Raw genomic sequence first — 18,347 nt, forward strand, 5'->3', positions numbered from 1 at the left:
TGAATGAGTTCTTTTTAGCCTTTTCCCCTGAAATTTTAACTGGAGATGCCAACTTAATTTGGGAGGAATTTGCAAGTAAAACATGTCTCTTTAACATTAAGGTATGGTAACCAAACTCACACGTATAACAGATAAGTCAATTGCCTCTTACATATATTTCAATTCATCCAGGAAGTGCTGCCAGTTTACCTTTCACTTTAGCTCTACCTGTACACTGCCATACAATTCTAGGCTTTCTCATAATAATGTGGCACCTAATTTTATCACCCAAACTTAAAAAAAAAGAATTTCAAAGGTGCAGCCATGGAGGAGTGCATGGTGAGGTAAAAAAGTTATGCAGTTAATATATTATAGTTGTCTCAGGAAAAGATGATATCACTAGATTGGATACCATTATTTTATTTGTACATGTTTAAAAGAGGTTTTTCTGATTCCTATTAGAGTTCTCTAGTAGGTGCTATAGCTAACTGTAGGAAAGGTTTATGGGAACTGTTATGTATTGGGCTTAAGTATAACACCACGTGGTAAGCTGGAGCTAACTAATGGCTCCCAGCAACTCAGACATCCTGTTTGTGGTGGTGTTATTGGCTGCCGCTAGGCGGCAATGGGTTGGTTTAAACCTATTGGCTGCCGCCTAGGGGCCAGGCTATAAATTGCTGCAGGCTGCAGCTCAGTTCCCCAGTTCAGATCCTGCAAGCAAATAAACATGACCATTGCTGAATTCACTTGCCTCGTCTCCATTCCTGCGCAACAAACTCACTACACAACACTGGTGATGAGGATGGGATCCTGCTTCTCCGAAAGAGCTGAGAGTCACTAGCACACGCCTGGAGGGAAAAGGCATTTCCCCCCCACTACGGTCAGCTAACCAGACACGCTAGCGACCACGCGCTCAGTGGATCAGTCCCTGGGCATCGGAGAAGCAGGATCAGAAGACGCAGGAACCAGCTGAAAAGACCAGAAGAATGCCCAAGGTCTGAAGGCTGTGAGAGTTCAACATTAAGCGACCAGAAGGATGGTCATCGTACCTGTCCCAGGTCGAAAATTACCTCCGGGCGAACCAGGTGGCAGAAGATGGACTGAAGGCCTCCATGCTGCTCTGTGTGTGCGGCCCAGCCACATTCAACCTGGCTGAAAAACCTGTTCACCCCGACGCCGCTGGAGTCAGTCTCCTACGCTGAGCTAAAGAAGGAGCTCGGAGAACATTTCCTGCCGAAGATGTCAGTGATTGCTTGGCGTTACACCTTTGAACAATGAATGCAGCAGCCCAGTGAGACCGCGTCAGAATACATCATGGCCTTGAGGCAGGCCGCACGCCTGTGTAGATTTTCCGACGTCGAAGAGCGACTGCGAGACCAGCTTGTCTGTGGCCTACGAAACCGAACGCTGCAGCAAAGACTTTTTGCTAGACCGAATCTGACCTTCACTGAAGCCCAGGACAAAGTCATGGGAGATGAAGCCGCCGGGGGTGCAGTCCGAACAATCCAGCCCGCCAAAATGATGCAACGCGAAGAAACAGCCCACCACGAGGACGCCAAATGCTCAGAGGAATCGTCAGATGAAGAAGCTGCCAAAGTCGACAAGCTATTCAAACAGCCTGACACACAGCACCGCAGCAGCAAGCAACAAGAGACTCCTTACAAGGCAGATCTCTTACCTAGATGTAAAGGTTTTGGCAGCAGCCACCAACGCGCTGATTGCAGATTCTGGTCAGCCACGTGCAGGGCCTGCGGCAAAACCGGCCACATCGCAGTAGTTTGCAGAGGTTGCCAGAGGGACCGGCCTCTGAAGCACCAGTTGGATGATCCAACCAGGAGAGGTACCGGGGCCCAGGGGCTGTTTAGTGTGGGGTTTTGTGCAAGCCACAGAAGTGTATGCCGTACCAGGGCCCGACGCCCCCTCAGACCAAAATTTAAACTTCAGGTGGAGCTACAAGGCGTCCCCTGTAAAATGGAGTTGGACACAGGATCAGCTGTCTCCATTATTTCTCTGGACACATTTAATTTCGTGTGCAGTCACAGTAGAAAATGGGCCAAGCTAAGACCCTCCGACATAATTTTAACTGATTTTCAAAACGCTAAAGTCACAGTCAAAAGGTGAAGCCACCTTGGCTGTAAAATTTAAAGGGTTTTATGGGTACCTGGATGTCATAGTAGTAGGGGGCCAGAGAACGAGTCTAATAGGACTCGATTGGTTTGATGCTTTAGGCATCCAAGTAACCGGTATCAACTGGACACAAGCTGCGAATCTAATGTCAGTTTGCGAGGACTTTGCAGACGTATTTGATTCAGCCCTAGGAACATACACAGGCCCACCTATATCATTCAAGCTAGATCCCAGCGTGGTCCCCATTAGGATTAAGCCTTGAAGGGTCCCATTTGCCCTCAAACATAAAATTGACACAGAAATAGACAAGCTTGTAGAACAGGGCGTTTTACAACCAGTTGATGGTGGGGAGTGGGAAACTCCTATAGTCACACCACTTAAGGCCAACGGAGAAATTAGAATATGTGCAGAGTATAAATGCACTATTAACAAAGTCCTTAAGCAACACGCATACCCCATCCCAGTGGTGAACCACATCTTGGCATCTTTACAAGGGGGTACCATTTTCACAAAATTAGATTTGGCACAGGCCTATCAGCAACTGCCGGTTGATGAGGCCACAGCCGCAGCCCAGACAATCGTGACTCATAGGGGGGCTTTCAAAGTGAAGCGTTTACAATTTGGGGTTAGTGTTGCTCCAGGCATTTTCCAGGAATCATGGAACGCACACTTAAAGGCATTCTGGGTGTTTGCCCTTATTTTGATGATGTACTTATTGCTGGAGAATCCACAGAGGTGTTAGCTAGCAGACTCAGAGCTGTCCTACAGAGGCTGTGTGAAGCAGGCCTCAAATTAAAAAAGAGTAAATGTAGTATTGGGGTTTCTTCAACTGAATTTCTGGGATTTCGAATTGATGCTAACGGTATTCACCCTGCTGAATCCAAAGTGAAGGCCATTCAATTGGCACCTCGCCCTAAGTCCAAAGGAGAGCTACAAGCATTCTTGGGACTCCTCAACTTCTACCATGCCTTTCTGCCTAACAAGGCCGCATTGGCAGAGCTTCTTCACAGGCTCTTAGATAAAAAAGCTACATGGAAATGGACCAGCATTCACAAAAAAGTTTCCAGGACCTAAAGGCACTGTTGTCAGTTAAATCTACTGTAACTCATTTTAGGGAGTCTAAATCAGTCTGTTTAGCATGTGATGCATCCCCTTATTTATTTATTTATTTATTTATTTATTTATTTATTTATTGCATTTATATACCGCCCTTTCCCTGAGGACTCAGGGTGGTTTACAGGGAGTTAAAAATCAACCATACAAAAGTTAACCATACAAAAGTTATGGGGTGGGGGCAGTCTTGAGTCATTTAGAAAAGAATGGAACACAAGTCCCTATTGCATTTTATTCAAGGACACTGTCCTCTGCTGAGCGTAACTACGCTCAAATTGACAAAGAGGCCTTAGCCATTGTAGCTGGAATTAAAAAAATTCCATGACTATTTATATGGCAGGGACTTCACGGTCTTCACAGACCACAAACCACTGCTGGGACTTTTCACAACAGACAAACAAACACCCCTCATACTTTCCCCAAGAATGTTGAGATGGTCTATTTTTCTATCTGCCTACACATTTAAGCTGGTTCACAAACCCGGCAAAGAAATGGGCCATGCTGATGGCCTGAGCAGACTCCCACTCCCACTAACGGAACCGGATCCGGCCCCAGCGGCCAGAATTCTGTCCATTCAGGACTTGCCAGAGTTTCCCCTCCACACTGGGGACATAGCTGCAGAAACAGCTACTGATAAAACACTTAGTAGAGTACTTTCATGGGTGCATACAGGGTGGTTAGATAAAAGCCCAGGCTCTGAGTTCCAGAGTTACTTTATTAGAAGACATGAGCTATCAGCTCACAAGGATTGCATTTTATGGGGGAACAGGGTCATAATTCCCACTTCACTGAGAGAGTTTTACAGTCACTACATGAAGGCCATCCAGGCATTGTCAGAATGAAAGTTTTAGCAAGAAGCTACCTTTGGTGGCCAGGCCTAGACAAGGCCATTGAGGCACAGGTACATGGATGTTATACATGCCAGCAATCAAGGCCTGAAATGCCACAGGCTCCAGTTCACAGGTGGGAGGAAACGCACACTCCCTGGTCTAGAATTCACATAGACTACACTGGGCCCTTTCAGGGAGAGCTCTTCCTCATAGTGGTGGACAGCCACTCCAAATGGCTGGAAGTCATCCCAGTTGTCAACATGACTACTGCTAGGACCATCCAGGTGCTGAGAAAACTCTTTGCCACACATGGGTTGCCAGATGTCTTAGTTTCAGACAATGGGGCCCAATTCACTGCTGCTGAATTTCAGGCCTTCCTGAGAGCAAATCACATCAGACACGCAACATCTGCCCCTTTTCACCCGTCCACTAACGGTCAAGCTGAACATATGGTAAGGACCACAAAGGAGTCACTTAAACGCACAGTAATGGGACTGGCATCACAGACTGGCAGATTTTTTTCTTTGCCAGCATTCTACACCCTGCACTGCTACTGGGAAAAGCCCTGCAGAACTTCGTTGGGGGAGGCGACTGATCACTAAACCGGACAGGTTGCATCCAGATAGAGTGGCAGCAGAGGCCTCTCAACCAAAACCCCCGAGGGGGCTGCAAGTGGGTGATGGGGTATGGGCCAGAAACTATGGACATGGGAATCTGTGGGTTCCTGGAAAAATTACCAAATCATCTGGTCCCCTCTCTTACAAAGTGGGGCTGGAGGGAGGGCGAGTTGTCAGATGCCACATTGATCAACTCAGAAAGCGATTTCCAGAACGGCCACTAAGCGAGGACTGCATCATAAGTCCCTCCCAAGGTCCCCAAACTGGCAGCCAAGCCAGCCCTTGCATTGACTCTCAAGACTCTTACAGCACAAGCAATGAGGAGTTGGTCGTAGAGGAGGGGAATCCAGAAGTGCAACATGGATCCCCTGACGGAGCAAGCCAACCTGATTTTCACAGCCGCTGTGCTAACTCTGCTGAACAATCTGACTCTGCTGAACAATCTGGGTGGGCCAACCTGGAGAGGCCAGCCAGAGAGCATCCAATCCTTTTGGCTCAAGTGCATCAAAGGACACTGGTCTGTCCAGCCCGATGGGTAAGCTGGTAGACCAGAAAGTGACTGAAATCTTAAGGCGGTCCACAAGGGCATGCAAGCCTCCTGCTTATCTAGCAGACTATATTGTAAAATAAAGGAACTATAATGTTGTATGTATTGTTGACTGTTGCTGTACTGAAATAATATTGGAGCTATGATGTTGTTAACTGTCTTATTGTACTGTTAATGGGAGCCTATTCATTCTAGTGTTAAATCTTGTAACGTATTATTTTGCTTATTGTTGCTATGATGTTGTTCGTTCTAAGAGGGGAGGGGTGTTATGTATTGGGCTTAAGTATAACACCACGTGATAAGCTGGAGCTAGCTAATGGCTCCCAGCAACTCAGACACCCCGTCTCCGGTGCTGCTATTGGCTGCCCCTAGGCGGCAATGGGTTGCTTTAAACCTATTGGCTGCCGCCTAGGGGCCAGGCTATAAATTGCTGCAGGCTGCAGCTCAGTTCCCCAGTTCAGATCTTGCAAGCAAATAAACATGACCATTGCTGAACTCACTTGCCTCGTCCCCATTCCTGCGCAACGAACTCACTACACAACAAGAACATTTTAAAAAAGGGAGAAAATTATGTTTATGTTCAATGTATAAAATAAACAATGGAAGAAGATAATCCAAGAACAATTTGTACTTTGGAGACCAAGGCAGTGGTTTCTCAATATAACTTTGGCTAACAGACTCTACTGTTTGTGAACTTTTAGCCAAATTAACCATTGGAAAATTATTTTGGAGTTCCTGATAGAATAAATGTTTCACTGAAATGTGAAACAAAAAACACAGACATTTTTCTTCTTCTGTGTTGAATCTTGTTTAGGTGGTTGGATTGATTTTACATATAGCTCTGATCTGAGAAGTTGAAATCTAGAGCTTACATGTTCTCCGTATTAAGTTGTATACTTCCTAAAACAAAAATTGAAACCAATTGCAAAAATTATTGTGAAAGGACCAGCTATATTTCATGTTTGTGGATGTTTAAGTAATTTACATTACTTGTGAAAACGGTCTCAAAAAATTATATCCAGTAGTGAACTGTAAGATCTTTTGCTACTGTCAGCACTTCCTGTAAAAAGTAGTAATAGAATAATATAAGTAGCATAAGTAGGGTAGGGACAAGCACCAGCAAAATAATTAATTATGTGGGAATCTGAGAGAGAACATTTGCAGTACTGGTGCATAACTCTGGAATTTTCACTTTCTTTTTACAAACCTTGTAAATTCTCAAAACAGCTAAAATCTTGCTTGTTTTAACTACCGTAATCTATACTGCTATGTTTCTTGTTGCAGTTCTCATTAAAAATATTTTAATGTTACAACTTTCTAGGTTGATATGTTGGTAGTTTATGCTTTTAATATACTGTAATGTAAATTATGCTGTGGTAGTTTTGCAGTGCATTTTAGGAGTATGATTCTAATAAGAAATGAATAATACATTTTTAAAATACATTGTGTATTTTTAAAATATATACAGGTGAAACTCGAAAAATTAGAATATCGTGCAAAAGTTCATTTATTTCAGTAACGCAACTTAAAAGGGGAAACTAATATATGAGATAGGCTCATTACATGCAAAGCAAGATAGTTCAAGCCGTGATTTGTCATAATTGTGATGATTATGGTGTACAGCTCATGAAAACCCCAAATCCACAATCTCAGAAAATTAGAATATTACATGCAATCAGTAAAACAAGGAGTGTATATAGAACAATATCAGACCTCTGAAAAGTATAAGCATGCATATGTACTCAGTACTTGGTTTGGGCCCCCTTTGCAGCAATTACTGCCTCAATGCGGCGTGGCATGGAAGCTATCAGCCTGTGGCACTGCTGAGGTATTATGGAAGACCAGGATGCTTCAATAGTGGCCTTCAGCTCTTCTGCATTGTTTGGTCTCATGTCTCTCATCTTTCTCTTGCCAATGCCCCATAAATTCTCTATGGGGTTCAGGTCAAGCGAGTTTGCTGGCCAATCAAGCACAGTAATCCCACGGTCATTGAACCAGGTTTTGGTGCTTTTGGCAGTGTGGGCAGGTGCCAAGTCCTGCTGGAAAATGAAGTCAGCATCCCCATAAAGCTCGTCTGCGGAAGGAAGCATGAAGTGCTCCAAAATCTGGTAGACGGCTGCGTTGACCCTGGACTTAATGAAGCACAGTGGACCAACACCAGCAGATGACATGGCTCCCCAAATCAACACAGACTGTGGAAACTTCACACTGGACTTCAAGCATCTTGCAGTGTGTGCCTCTCCATTCTTCCTCCAGACTCTGGGTCCTTGGTTTCCAAATGAGATGCAAAAGTTGCTCTCATCAGAAAAGAGGACTTTGGACCACTGAGCAACAGACTAGGTCTGTTTTTCTTTAGCCCAGGTAAGACGCTTCTGATGTTGTTTGTTGTTCAGGAGCGGCTTGACAAGAGGAATACGACATTTGAAGCCCATGTCCAGGATCCGTCTGTGTGTGGTGGCTCTTGATGCACTGACTCCAGCCTCAGTCCACTCCTTGTGAAAGTCCCCAACACTTTTGAATGGCCTTTTCCTGACAATCCTCTCCAGGCTGTGGTCATCCCTGCTCTTTGTGCACCTTTTTCTTCCACACTTTTCCCTTCCACATAATTTTCTATTAATGTGCTTTGATACAGCACTTTGGGAACATCCAACTTCTTTTGCAATTACCTTTTGAGGCTTTCCCTCCTTATGGGTGTCAATGATGGTTTTCAGCACAACTGTCAGGTCAACAGTCTTCCCCATGATTGCGATTCCTACTAAACCAGACTGAGAGACCATTTAAAGGCTCAGGAACCCTTTGCAGGTGTTATGGTTTAATTAGCTGATTAGAGTGGTACAGTTTAAGCCTAGAATATTGCACCTTTTCACAATATTCTAATTTTCTGAGATTGTGGATTTGGGGTTTTCATGAGCTGTATGCCATAATCATCACAATTATGACAAATCATGGCTTGAACTATCTTGCTTTGCATGTAATGAGTCTATCTCATATATTAGTTTCCCCTTTTAAATTGCATTACTGAAATAAATGAACTTTTGCACAATATTCTAATTTTTTGAGTTTTACCTGTAATAATGATTATTGATATCCCAGACAAATTTTTAGTGCAACTGATAGAGTTTATATTTAAGCACTGTTATCTCACAGTATTGATCCTAGGAAGACTTCCACTTCTTGACTTTATTGAGAACGTTTCTCTGGTGGCAATATATTTCTCTGTTCTTTTAAGAGGAATATAGGCAAAATAGAAATATCAAGAGGTGACATCCCAGGGTGTTAAATTATCTGGAAACAAATTCCTTGAGGATTATTGGAAAAAGTTGGACATGTTTAGCTTAGAGAATAGAAGATGACAAAAGATAATTTTCTTTAGCTATCTGAGCAGCTATTAGAAGATGAAACACATAAAACAGTGGATAGAAACTGAAAAAACAGAAAGTTTGAGTTAAAATTAGAAGAAAACTCCTAATGATAAGGACTGATTGACAATAGTGGGTTTTATATATGCCATGGCTTGTTTTAATGGTGATTTGTTGAATTCACACAGCACATTGAGTCAAAGTGAAACTAGGTTAGAGTTTAGAACATTGTGTGAATATCATAACATGTGATTTCCCCAATGTAGGTATTTCCCTCAGAAGTATAGACTTCAATTCCTTCAAATTCTCTACTTGGAGCAAAATACCTCTACTTCCCATAGTTACCCAGTTTGAATGAAATTGGAAACTATGCTTACAAATTATAGAATGGATTAGGATATTACATCAAACCATAATTTAAATATTCTGGTCTGTCCTGAAGCTTTAAAGTATAAATGTCCAATTTGAACTATATAGAATGCTATGATTGATTAAAAAATATAATGTTTTGCTTGCTCACACTTCAAATGGAAGAGGGAAGAGGCTGTGTGGATGAGCAAATAGCTAATTCACATTCCAGTTTATTAAACTTACTCCATTGCATAGGATTCATGTTGTCAGATAAATCAAGTCGAGGAATGAATTCGAATTATTACTTAATTACTGAATGAAGGATCAGGAAATTATAGCTTACTAATGTAAATGTCTTGAGAATTCTCTTAGAATGGTCCCTAAGCAAGATTTACCTAATTCTGTTTCAAACCATTAGATTAAAATAATCAATTTAACTTACCAATAAATGATGTCCAAATAGTATTACAAGTAGTTCTTCAAACCTTAGTTCCATGTTTGAAATTCTTTTAGATGTAGATCAGAACTGGATTTGATACCTGAAAGGTATATACAGAGGGAAAGAACTTTGGCTCAATGAATATAAAGATGCCATTAAAAAGGAACTATGTAGAGCAGGGCTTTTCAACCAGTGGTACGGGTACCACCTGTGGTACATTGGCCCCTGGCAGGTGGTACGTGACCATCCTAGAAAAGTGGTAGCGGGGGAGGGGAATGAGCTGAACTGGTGGCAGCACTGTGCAAGCCTGAGCGAGAGATGGCTGGAGCTGCAGGGCTGTCAGGGCTCAGCAGAAGCGCCAGGATCAGTGCTTCTTCGGGGCTGTCAGGGCTCCAGCTGGAGCTTGGTGCTGATCCTGGCGCTTCTGAGTCCAGAAGAAGCGCCAATCAGCTGGAATGCTGCAGCATCTCCAGGGTCTTGTGATTTACATTCAGATGCTTGGCAACTGATTCATATTTATGACAGTCATAGTGTCCCAGGGTCATGTGAAGAGACCAAAACCTGCTGCACCCACCCAGCAGAGGAGCATGGGAATAAAAACCACCCACCCCACCCCACCCCTGCTGCCAATCCTCAATAGAAATGCTCACAACAATGAAAACCTTGGACAGGAGGAAGAGCGCCACTGGGCACTGCTCATCTGTGGCTTGGGGGGCACTTTTTTCAGTGCCATTGTAACTTCGAACAGTCACTAAGCGAACTGTTGTAAGTCAAGGACTACCTGTACTTCATCACTTTTTTCCTTTTTTTTTTTTTGGTCATCAAGTTTTTGACCCCTTGCTAGGCGACTGGTGGTACTTGGATGTTGCCATATCCTAAAAGTGGTACAATGGGTGAAAAGGTTGAAAAGCCCTGATGTAGAGTAACTTGCTCCCTGGGGGGGGGCTTGTGTGTCTTGCATAAAACCTGCTTAATCTCATTAGGTTTTGGCTTCTTTGGAAATTCCAATACTAACCACTACTTTATTTAGGATGTTAAAAATAAGAGGGTAGTTGAGGTGCTTAGAAACAAAGCAGTCTGGAAATCTTTCTGCTATTCTTCATCAGAGGAAAGAGGAACCAGCAGGACCAAATGGAGCTGAAAAACCTAAGACAGAAAGAAGCTTAGCATGTGTTGAATCGAAACAAACTATGCTCTGTAAGAATCTGTTGTGATAGTCAGCATGCATTAATAGGCACTGAAGCACTTGGCCTTGGGAGTGGAGAAGGTATGCTTCATGTTGTGGCTCAACTGTCACAAAAAGCCAAGCACCCTAAATATATGTATTTTTTAAAATCCTAAAAAGACGAATTTGCTAATGGGTGTTCATTCTTTGTAAGGCTTCTTTCACTGATGACTTTCATGGGTTGTATATTCTGTTTTATTTCTTTGGCTGAGCCCTTTCTTGGCTATATTTCTATAGTGATCAGTGCCAAAGTCAGGAATGAGAATGCACTCCAAATTCATATAGGATGAGCCAACTTTGAAGGGATCGCTCATGTTTGGAAACAGATGAGAGAATTGGGGAACAATGGAACTTTCCTTGTGAATATGTTACCCCGTGCACAGACATAGTAGTGACCCTCTTATACTCAGAGCCAATTCATTTGATTTGACTTGCATGATAGCCACTGGTGATCAGTATTTGTTTTTTGTTCAAGTGGTTTGTTTTGTTTTTTTGAGCCCAGAATAATCAGACCTTTTGGCAAAGAGTTTTGAAATGGTTGCCTGGTAATATGCCAAATTAGGATCTGTTCTGGTTATGGATTGCTTAGAATGAAGCAACAGAAATTTATTCTCACCATCTAGCATTTTTTTTGTATTTTTTGTGACCTGCCATTCTCTTAGGGAAAAATTACTATTCACAGGGAACTAAGTTCTCAGAAGGCAACTATGTAAAGGAAGAATGGAATGATAGTAGAAGTAATTTAGCTAAGAGGTTTGCTTGTGTTTCAGAAGATAATAATAATAATAATAATAATAATAATAATAATAATAATAATAATAATAATAATAATAATAATAATAATAATAATAATAATAATAATAATAATTTTATTTATATACCGCCCTTCTCCCGAAGGACTCAGGGCGGTGAACAGGGCAAGCATAAAAAATACAGAGTTACAAAAGTTAAAAAAGGATTAAATATATGCCCACTAAAAACAGTAAATACAAATATTAAAATAACAATAAAAAACCCCACCCATCCCCCATCAGGCCAGGCCGGCTTGTTCAAATAAGAATGTCTTTAGATGAAGTATAAAGGTAGTCTATGATTTTAAATAATTACCTGTAATCCAAGAGATATTCAACAATACAAGAGAAAAAGAAAAGAGTTTGATCAATAAGTTAATAGATGAACTACATTCATGCACACTTTGCAATACCAGAATAATCTACAGTTAAAATAATACGTTGATACAGTAAAAATGCTAGAACTATATTATAATGTAAAAATCCAAAAAGAGACAGATATATATATATATATATATATATATATATATATATATATATATATATATATATATATATATATATATATATATATATATATATATATATATATATATATATATATATATATATATATATATATATATATATATATATATATATATATATATATATATATATATATATATATATATATATATATATATATATATATATATATATATATATATATATATATAGTTTTACATTATAATATAAAGCCATTGAGATAGAAAAACGCCCCCACAGCATGAATAAACGAGATGATACCTCTCGTCTACCAGCCATTTGGAAACCCGCCTTGATTGACAGACGAGGCCCAACCACCAAGAATGATACCAGACCCAAACTCATGATAACATCACATGACATCACCACCACACAACCATTCAAAAAGCAAATCCGAACCCACAACAATAAAGACACACAACCACAAAACAGAAACCTAACTACAGCTGCAACATCAGCCACTTTAAACCCCTCCAAACCACACAATAAGCAAACTGACACCCACTATAAAAACATGGCACCACCACAAACACGAAGCCGAACAAAAGCAGCACAACTCACCAGCTCAGGTCTGGAGCTGGCAGCTGAGACCAGCCCATCCACTCAGAACAACCCCCCACCCAATCAGAACACACCCACCATTCAAAACACACTCCCACCCAATCAGAACACACTTGGTCCCCTACCCAATCAGAGCACACCTCCACAGAACACACCCCCTCTGGCAGTTTAAAAAAGAGGAACAAACAGCCACATGCTTCTCCCAGAAGAAGGAAGCTAAAGCCTGATGATGACGGATGGGATTCCGTCGAAACGTTGCGCCTACACCTTTAGTTCTACGCGGAGAAAAACCCGAAAAACCAAGGATCCATATATATATATATATATATGTCACTGAATTAGCTGCAATGTCGGCACTAGTTATATGAAAGTGGAGAACATTTCACATCTGGTCATCACAAATGTGAAGGCACCCTTTTCTTTATTAGTATAGAAGGTGTCCATGATCAGTGAGGAAAAATGTTTCTTAACTATTTAACCTCTGATACATGGAGAGGTGCTTGTGCAAAAACTTTTCAATTTTATTTTGAAATGATGTTACTTGATGGAAGTGTGGGCAATATTTAAGTTATGGGAAGAATCGAACAGTTGTTATTCTCAAAAGTATATCAAAAGGGCCTCTTGGCTTACCTTTCTCAGCTTTTTTACCTTTCTCTCTACAGGCAGGCTTTAACCTCATAAACAAGGAAGACTTTCAATGGGTACATAATCATTCAGCACAAATATTAACTTAGCTTTCATCTTCACAGGATTCAGAACAGAAGTAGCTCCTTGGTTACCTCTCAGTCATATACTGGATCATCCCGCACAGTCCGTCGCTATCCAGCTGTAAATCATGATCATCTAACTTCCAATACACTTCCCAATGGGAATGGATATGAACAGAGCAGTACTGGGCCACAAATGGTATATCGGGAACCTGTTTTGTCTCCCTGGGGTAAGATCTGAGTAATTACATGTTCTTTTTGTTTAGTTTTGTTTTTACAGAGAAAAGGTCCTGGATGCAGGCTTTAGGAGAAGTGGAGCTTTATTAAATTGGGTGTAGACATTTTGGGATATCATAGCCATGGATACACTCTATACACTGCAATTCTATACTGAATAAGTCTTTACATCATTAGTGGGTTTTTTTAGATTTGTGAAATAATAGTGCTGCCTATACCTTGTTACCCTAAATTACTTCCCTGTTTCACTTAGCTGAATTATGCTGTCTGAAAAATAAAGCATATATTGTTTTATTTCCATTTTTACTCAGATGGAAATGCAATCTACAGAACAATTCATTATTACTTTATAGAGGGCAGCTTCTAATATCACACAGGCAGGTTTCTCTTTCACGTAAACAAAACTCTATTCCTTATCCATCTAATTTGCCTTCTTCACCCTCATTTACTCTGGAAATTTCTAAAAATTTGGGGGAGAACAAGTATTCCTATGGAAAATGAAATCTGTTCTGGCAGACAGATCCAGGGAGCATCTTGTAGCTTAAATTCTTCAAGTCTGGAGTCACCCCACTTTTTCTTGCTTCTCATTCCTAAATGTGTGAAGTTAATGTGATGAGTAATGAGGAGAAACAAGAACGTACTTTGTACATGTTCCGAGGGAATGTTCTTTTTCACCAATTCCAAATTGTTATAAAAGAACAGATTGTTCCACAGGAACATATTAATCCATCACCCCTGTCCACCAATGTACCATCAAACATTTTGGATTTCTCTCTCTCTCTCCTTGCTATTGAATGGACTAGGTTTTAAATACTCTTCCTCCTCCATGTAATGTCTTCCTTCCACTCTATCAGCCTCTTCTTTCTCAGTCTGAACTTGAGTTGAACAATGAACAGGACTTCCCTTTTCTTCACTGTTTTCTGTAGCATTGCTCTCCCTTAATCTTAGTTGATTGTTCTGGCTTTGTCTTCCTTTTTTCTTGGTTGGAGGAGTAAAGGAACAACCTACTCATATTTGTTAAGACATGTGAAAGTGGCATTACCATTTTAGATTATTATTATTATAGCAAAATGTATCTTCTGAGGATAGAGTTCTTGGTTTCCTCTCATTGCCCATAAAAAGGGGGAGGGGAGAGAAAGAAATAAAGGGGAAAAGAATATGTTAGCTTTTAAACATTCTCAAGTGTACTTATGCTTCAGGTGTTTTATCTGGTCCTGTTTGAACTCTTATTTGATTAAATCTTTCAGTCATGTGCTGTTCATTCATGTAATCCACAAATCCTGTTGTATGGTATAGACTTTTGTTCTATGTGATCCCTATAAAAATTGCCCTTTTAAAGTTTATTAATATGAGAGTTCATTTAAAAAAATACTATGTAAAAATATTGCCCTTCTATAATCCTAATTTGGAACAGGATTCTGCCCTTTAAATAGGAAGCAATGTTTCCAATTTTCCTACTTGGGTTGTCTTGCCATTGCAGCAGGGAGTTAAGAATGAAAGCCATTCCTGTCTGCTGTGCCAAGGTTATACTTAGTTCTCCAGGTTTACTTTTGGAAAATAATAAACATTGCTTAAGCTTCAGGCCACATAATAAAGTAATATTTAATTTGCTTGAATCTGAAAGAATCATAACATACAATAATCAGAAGAGTTAATAGACTGCTGCATGCTAGTCCTCAAAACAAGTTGCTTAGACATAACATTTTATTCTGTGATGTCTTTTCTTTTGTTTCCAGGAGCTAACCTGACAGAAAAAATCAGGAAGATAAAAATAGTGTTCACCCCAACAATCTGTAAACAAACATGTCACAATGGCCACTGCTACAATAATTGTGAGAAAGGAGACACTACTACCCTATATAGCCAGAGCGGACATGACCACGACCCCAAATCTGGTTTCCGTATTTGTGAGTCTTCCCAAATGTGTAACCTGGAATTAATTTTCCCTTATTTTGGGAGGGGAGGGTTTAGCAATTATCTACAGAAGCAGAAAAGAAACAACTTTATGTGAGACCTGTCCTACTCTCTTGGAGATCATAGGCCAGTCTAAGTTATCCTTTGTTGTCTCTCTCCTATTCTTAATATAAGAATATCACTATTCTTATATTCACAAGCTCCGCAATTGTAAGAGGTGTAGCTTCAACTCCCAGAATTCCCGCAGCCAGCATGCCGTAAGTATCCTATCCATGATGCAGTCCATCCCATGTAGGGAATGTAGAAGGCAGCACTGACTTTCTAAGTTTATGGAAAGTTTATCTTACATAGGCTTTTAGAATAAAAGGTGCCCAATGCTTGGCTTTCTGTAACTGACTTTTATTTGATATTTATTTATTTATTTTTATTTATTTACTTACTTACTTACTTATATGCTGTCTATGTCATCTAGAGACAACTCTGGGCACCTTATACTTTCTATCATTTTTCCTATTTTGATTTCAATGAGTGCATAAATTGGACAATAAAACTAAGACTGGCTATATTGTATTTATTCCGTGTTTATAACCTTCTCTACAGCAGATACAATATAATTCAGTGTACTAACACAGATGAGAAGATTTTTCACACTCATTAGATGTAAAGTCAGGTTGGCAATTCAATTCCTCTGGTATCCTTTGCAGGTGGGAAGGAGTGAATTTGGAGATACTGTGGTGCACACACATAGGCTACATTTATTACTTCCCAATAACACAGCTCCTGGCTCATCTGCACTTGAAACAAACATTCATACATTTTTCTCAATGCATTCAGTTTATTTTCTTTACAGATTTCTGCCAGATTCCATGTCTAAATGGAGGGCGCTGTGTGGGCAGGGATGAATGTTGGTGCCCATCTAACTCTACTGGGAAGTTTTGTCATCTGCCAGCTTTGAAAGCAGAAAGGAAACAAATTCCAAATAGCTTGGCAAGCAGGTCTGTGAAGCATTCTGTGTATACTCTTCCTCTGTCCAATCAACTTGGTAAGTATTAATTGCATGACTTCTCACTTCTTATGTTAGTCAAAGTGGTCACCTGTCTAAGATTCTTGATGTAAGAGCTCTAAGTTCTGCTTTTGCTGCTGTGCAGTCATTTGCTTTTTGTTCTACTAGTTTACTGGTCATGTTTGAAATAGAAAGTATAAAAGTTAATATATAAAGTCATATGCAAATGTTACTAACAAACTTTCCAGTTGTGAACTTTCGCTGATACAAACAAGCAAACCTGTCCATACCCAGAAAGTGGGAAAATGTCAGCTCCAGCACATCACATATTTTTGGAGTTGCCAACAAAATGGACCTCTGAACAGCCTCTTGGAACGTAACCCATTCATAAGTAGGGGAATGTCTTCGTATGTGTCTTTGTGTGCATGTATGTATGTGGGTGTGTACAGAGACATTAGTGTTTAATCATTTTTAAATCAACTAGGAAAAAAACATCTATCTTAGAACTCATCTATTTCAATAAGCCAAGATGTGTCGAAATGCAAATTCTTTTCTTTATTTAAAACTGGCACTGCTTTCTTGGTCTCGGTTGTTTGGCGAATAGCAATATAGCATTCATTTTGTTTCTACATTTCATTGTTATGCTTTATAATTTAAAGGTAAACTGCCCAGAGTAACTTAAATGTAGAAAAGATAAATAACTAAATAAATATTGGGTTGTTAAAGACATTTTTTTATCTGCACCTGTCCTCTTTTCTTTCCTGTGCACTCCATCCTCTTGCCTCACAGTGTTTATGAATATATGCACAGAAAATATGGTTTTCTCACCCACACAAACAAAACCATTGTTTTAAATCATAGCTGAAATTCTGGAACAGAGATATTTTTGGAAAGTACATACGACTATGTGCAATGTTTTTCTTTCATAACTGTGTGCAGTGTTTTTCTTTAATACCTGAATTCCAGAAGTCTGGCATATAAAAAGTAGGGTTGTACAAGACATTTCAAATTCAAAACAGTTGTTTCAGATTTGAAACGGTTTGTTCTGAGCATTCTGGAAGTGCTTCAAGCTAAATTAAATACAGCATGTGGGGATGTTCATCTGTTAGGATAAGATGTAGGGGGAGAATCGAGAGGGAAAAGCAAACCTCACTGTTGATGTTGAATACCAGTGTCTCATGGAGTTAAGTGACATATCACATTCAGAGGAGTTAGACTGATTACTTTCATACAGAATGACAGCATAATTTGGAGACCCCATAACTGTATAATGTCATCTGCACTGCAAATCAGAGCATCCATCTAACCCAGTTCCAGTTATATGGATTATAATTTATACCAGTCTCTCCCAGAATATCACTTTCCAGATGTGTTGCAACTCTCAGAATTGTTGATCTGTATGTAATCACTACAATATGTTGCCCTGATGGTTATTTATCTGTTACGACAGTCACCATTTGTTGTTGTTTCCTTTGAGCTTCATTATAAACCAGATGTTATTTCACTTTCTTATATATTGTGAGCCTTATGTGATCATTGCTGTTTTTTTCAGGGGGAGGCACGTACTATTTGATTTGAAAAATACTGTCAGAACATGCACAGTCTTATTGCGTGAGAACACAGGAGTAAACACAGTAAATGGTGGTCTATAGTAAATGGTGGTTTATCTTACATTATCTACAATATCATACACCAGGAACAATATAAATACACATGCTAATACAGCAGGATCCAATAAACCACAGTTACAGCAGGAAATGGAAGAGGGAGAACACATCAGCAGAGCCTTCCATTTATACAAAGGCTCTTAAAGAGACACAGACCCTGCTGAGTCATTCCCATCATTACATCTTATATCTTACATTACATAAGCTGGTTAGCTGTTAAATCAATACCTTGACAGAATCCTACTCCAATATTTTCTTGCTTTATCACAGAGGCAACTCCTTTGGCTCTGGCTCAACTCTCACTGGGTTTCTCCTCTCTCTGGGCCCATAACCTGTCAGAACATGCACAGTC

At 40.2% G+C, this 18,347-nt stretch overlaps 1 protein-coding gene across 1 annotated transcript in view; it reads left to right on the forward strand.

Moving 5' to 3' along the window:
- The window catches only part of LTBP2 (latent transforming growth factor beta binding protein 2), a gene marked incomplete at its 5' end in the record, with an annotated part of 133,281 nt that overhangs the window by 32,665 nt on the left and 82,269 nt on the right, over positions 1-18,347 (forward strand). Inside the window, 3 exons of the mRNA XM_081323993.1 lie at positions 13,217-13,404; positions 15,148-15,318; positions 16,176-16,367. Coding sequence (XP_081180119.1) covers positions 13,217-13,404; positions 15,148-15,318; positions 16,176-16,367 — 551 coding nt within the window. The remainder of the gene's footprint in view (positions 1-13,216; positions 13,405-15,147; positions 15,319-16,175; positions 16,368-18,347) is intronic.

Source organism: Vipera berus (assembly GCF_964194415.1).
Source record: "Vipera berus genome assembly, chromosome: 1".
NCBI lineage: Eukaryota > Metazoa > Chordata > Lepidosauria > Squamata > Viperidae > Vipera > Vipera berus.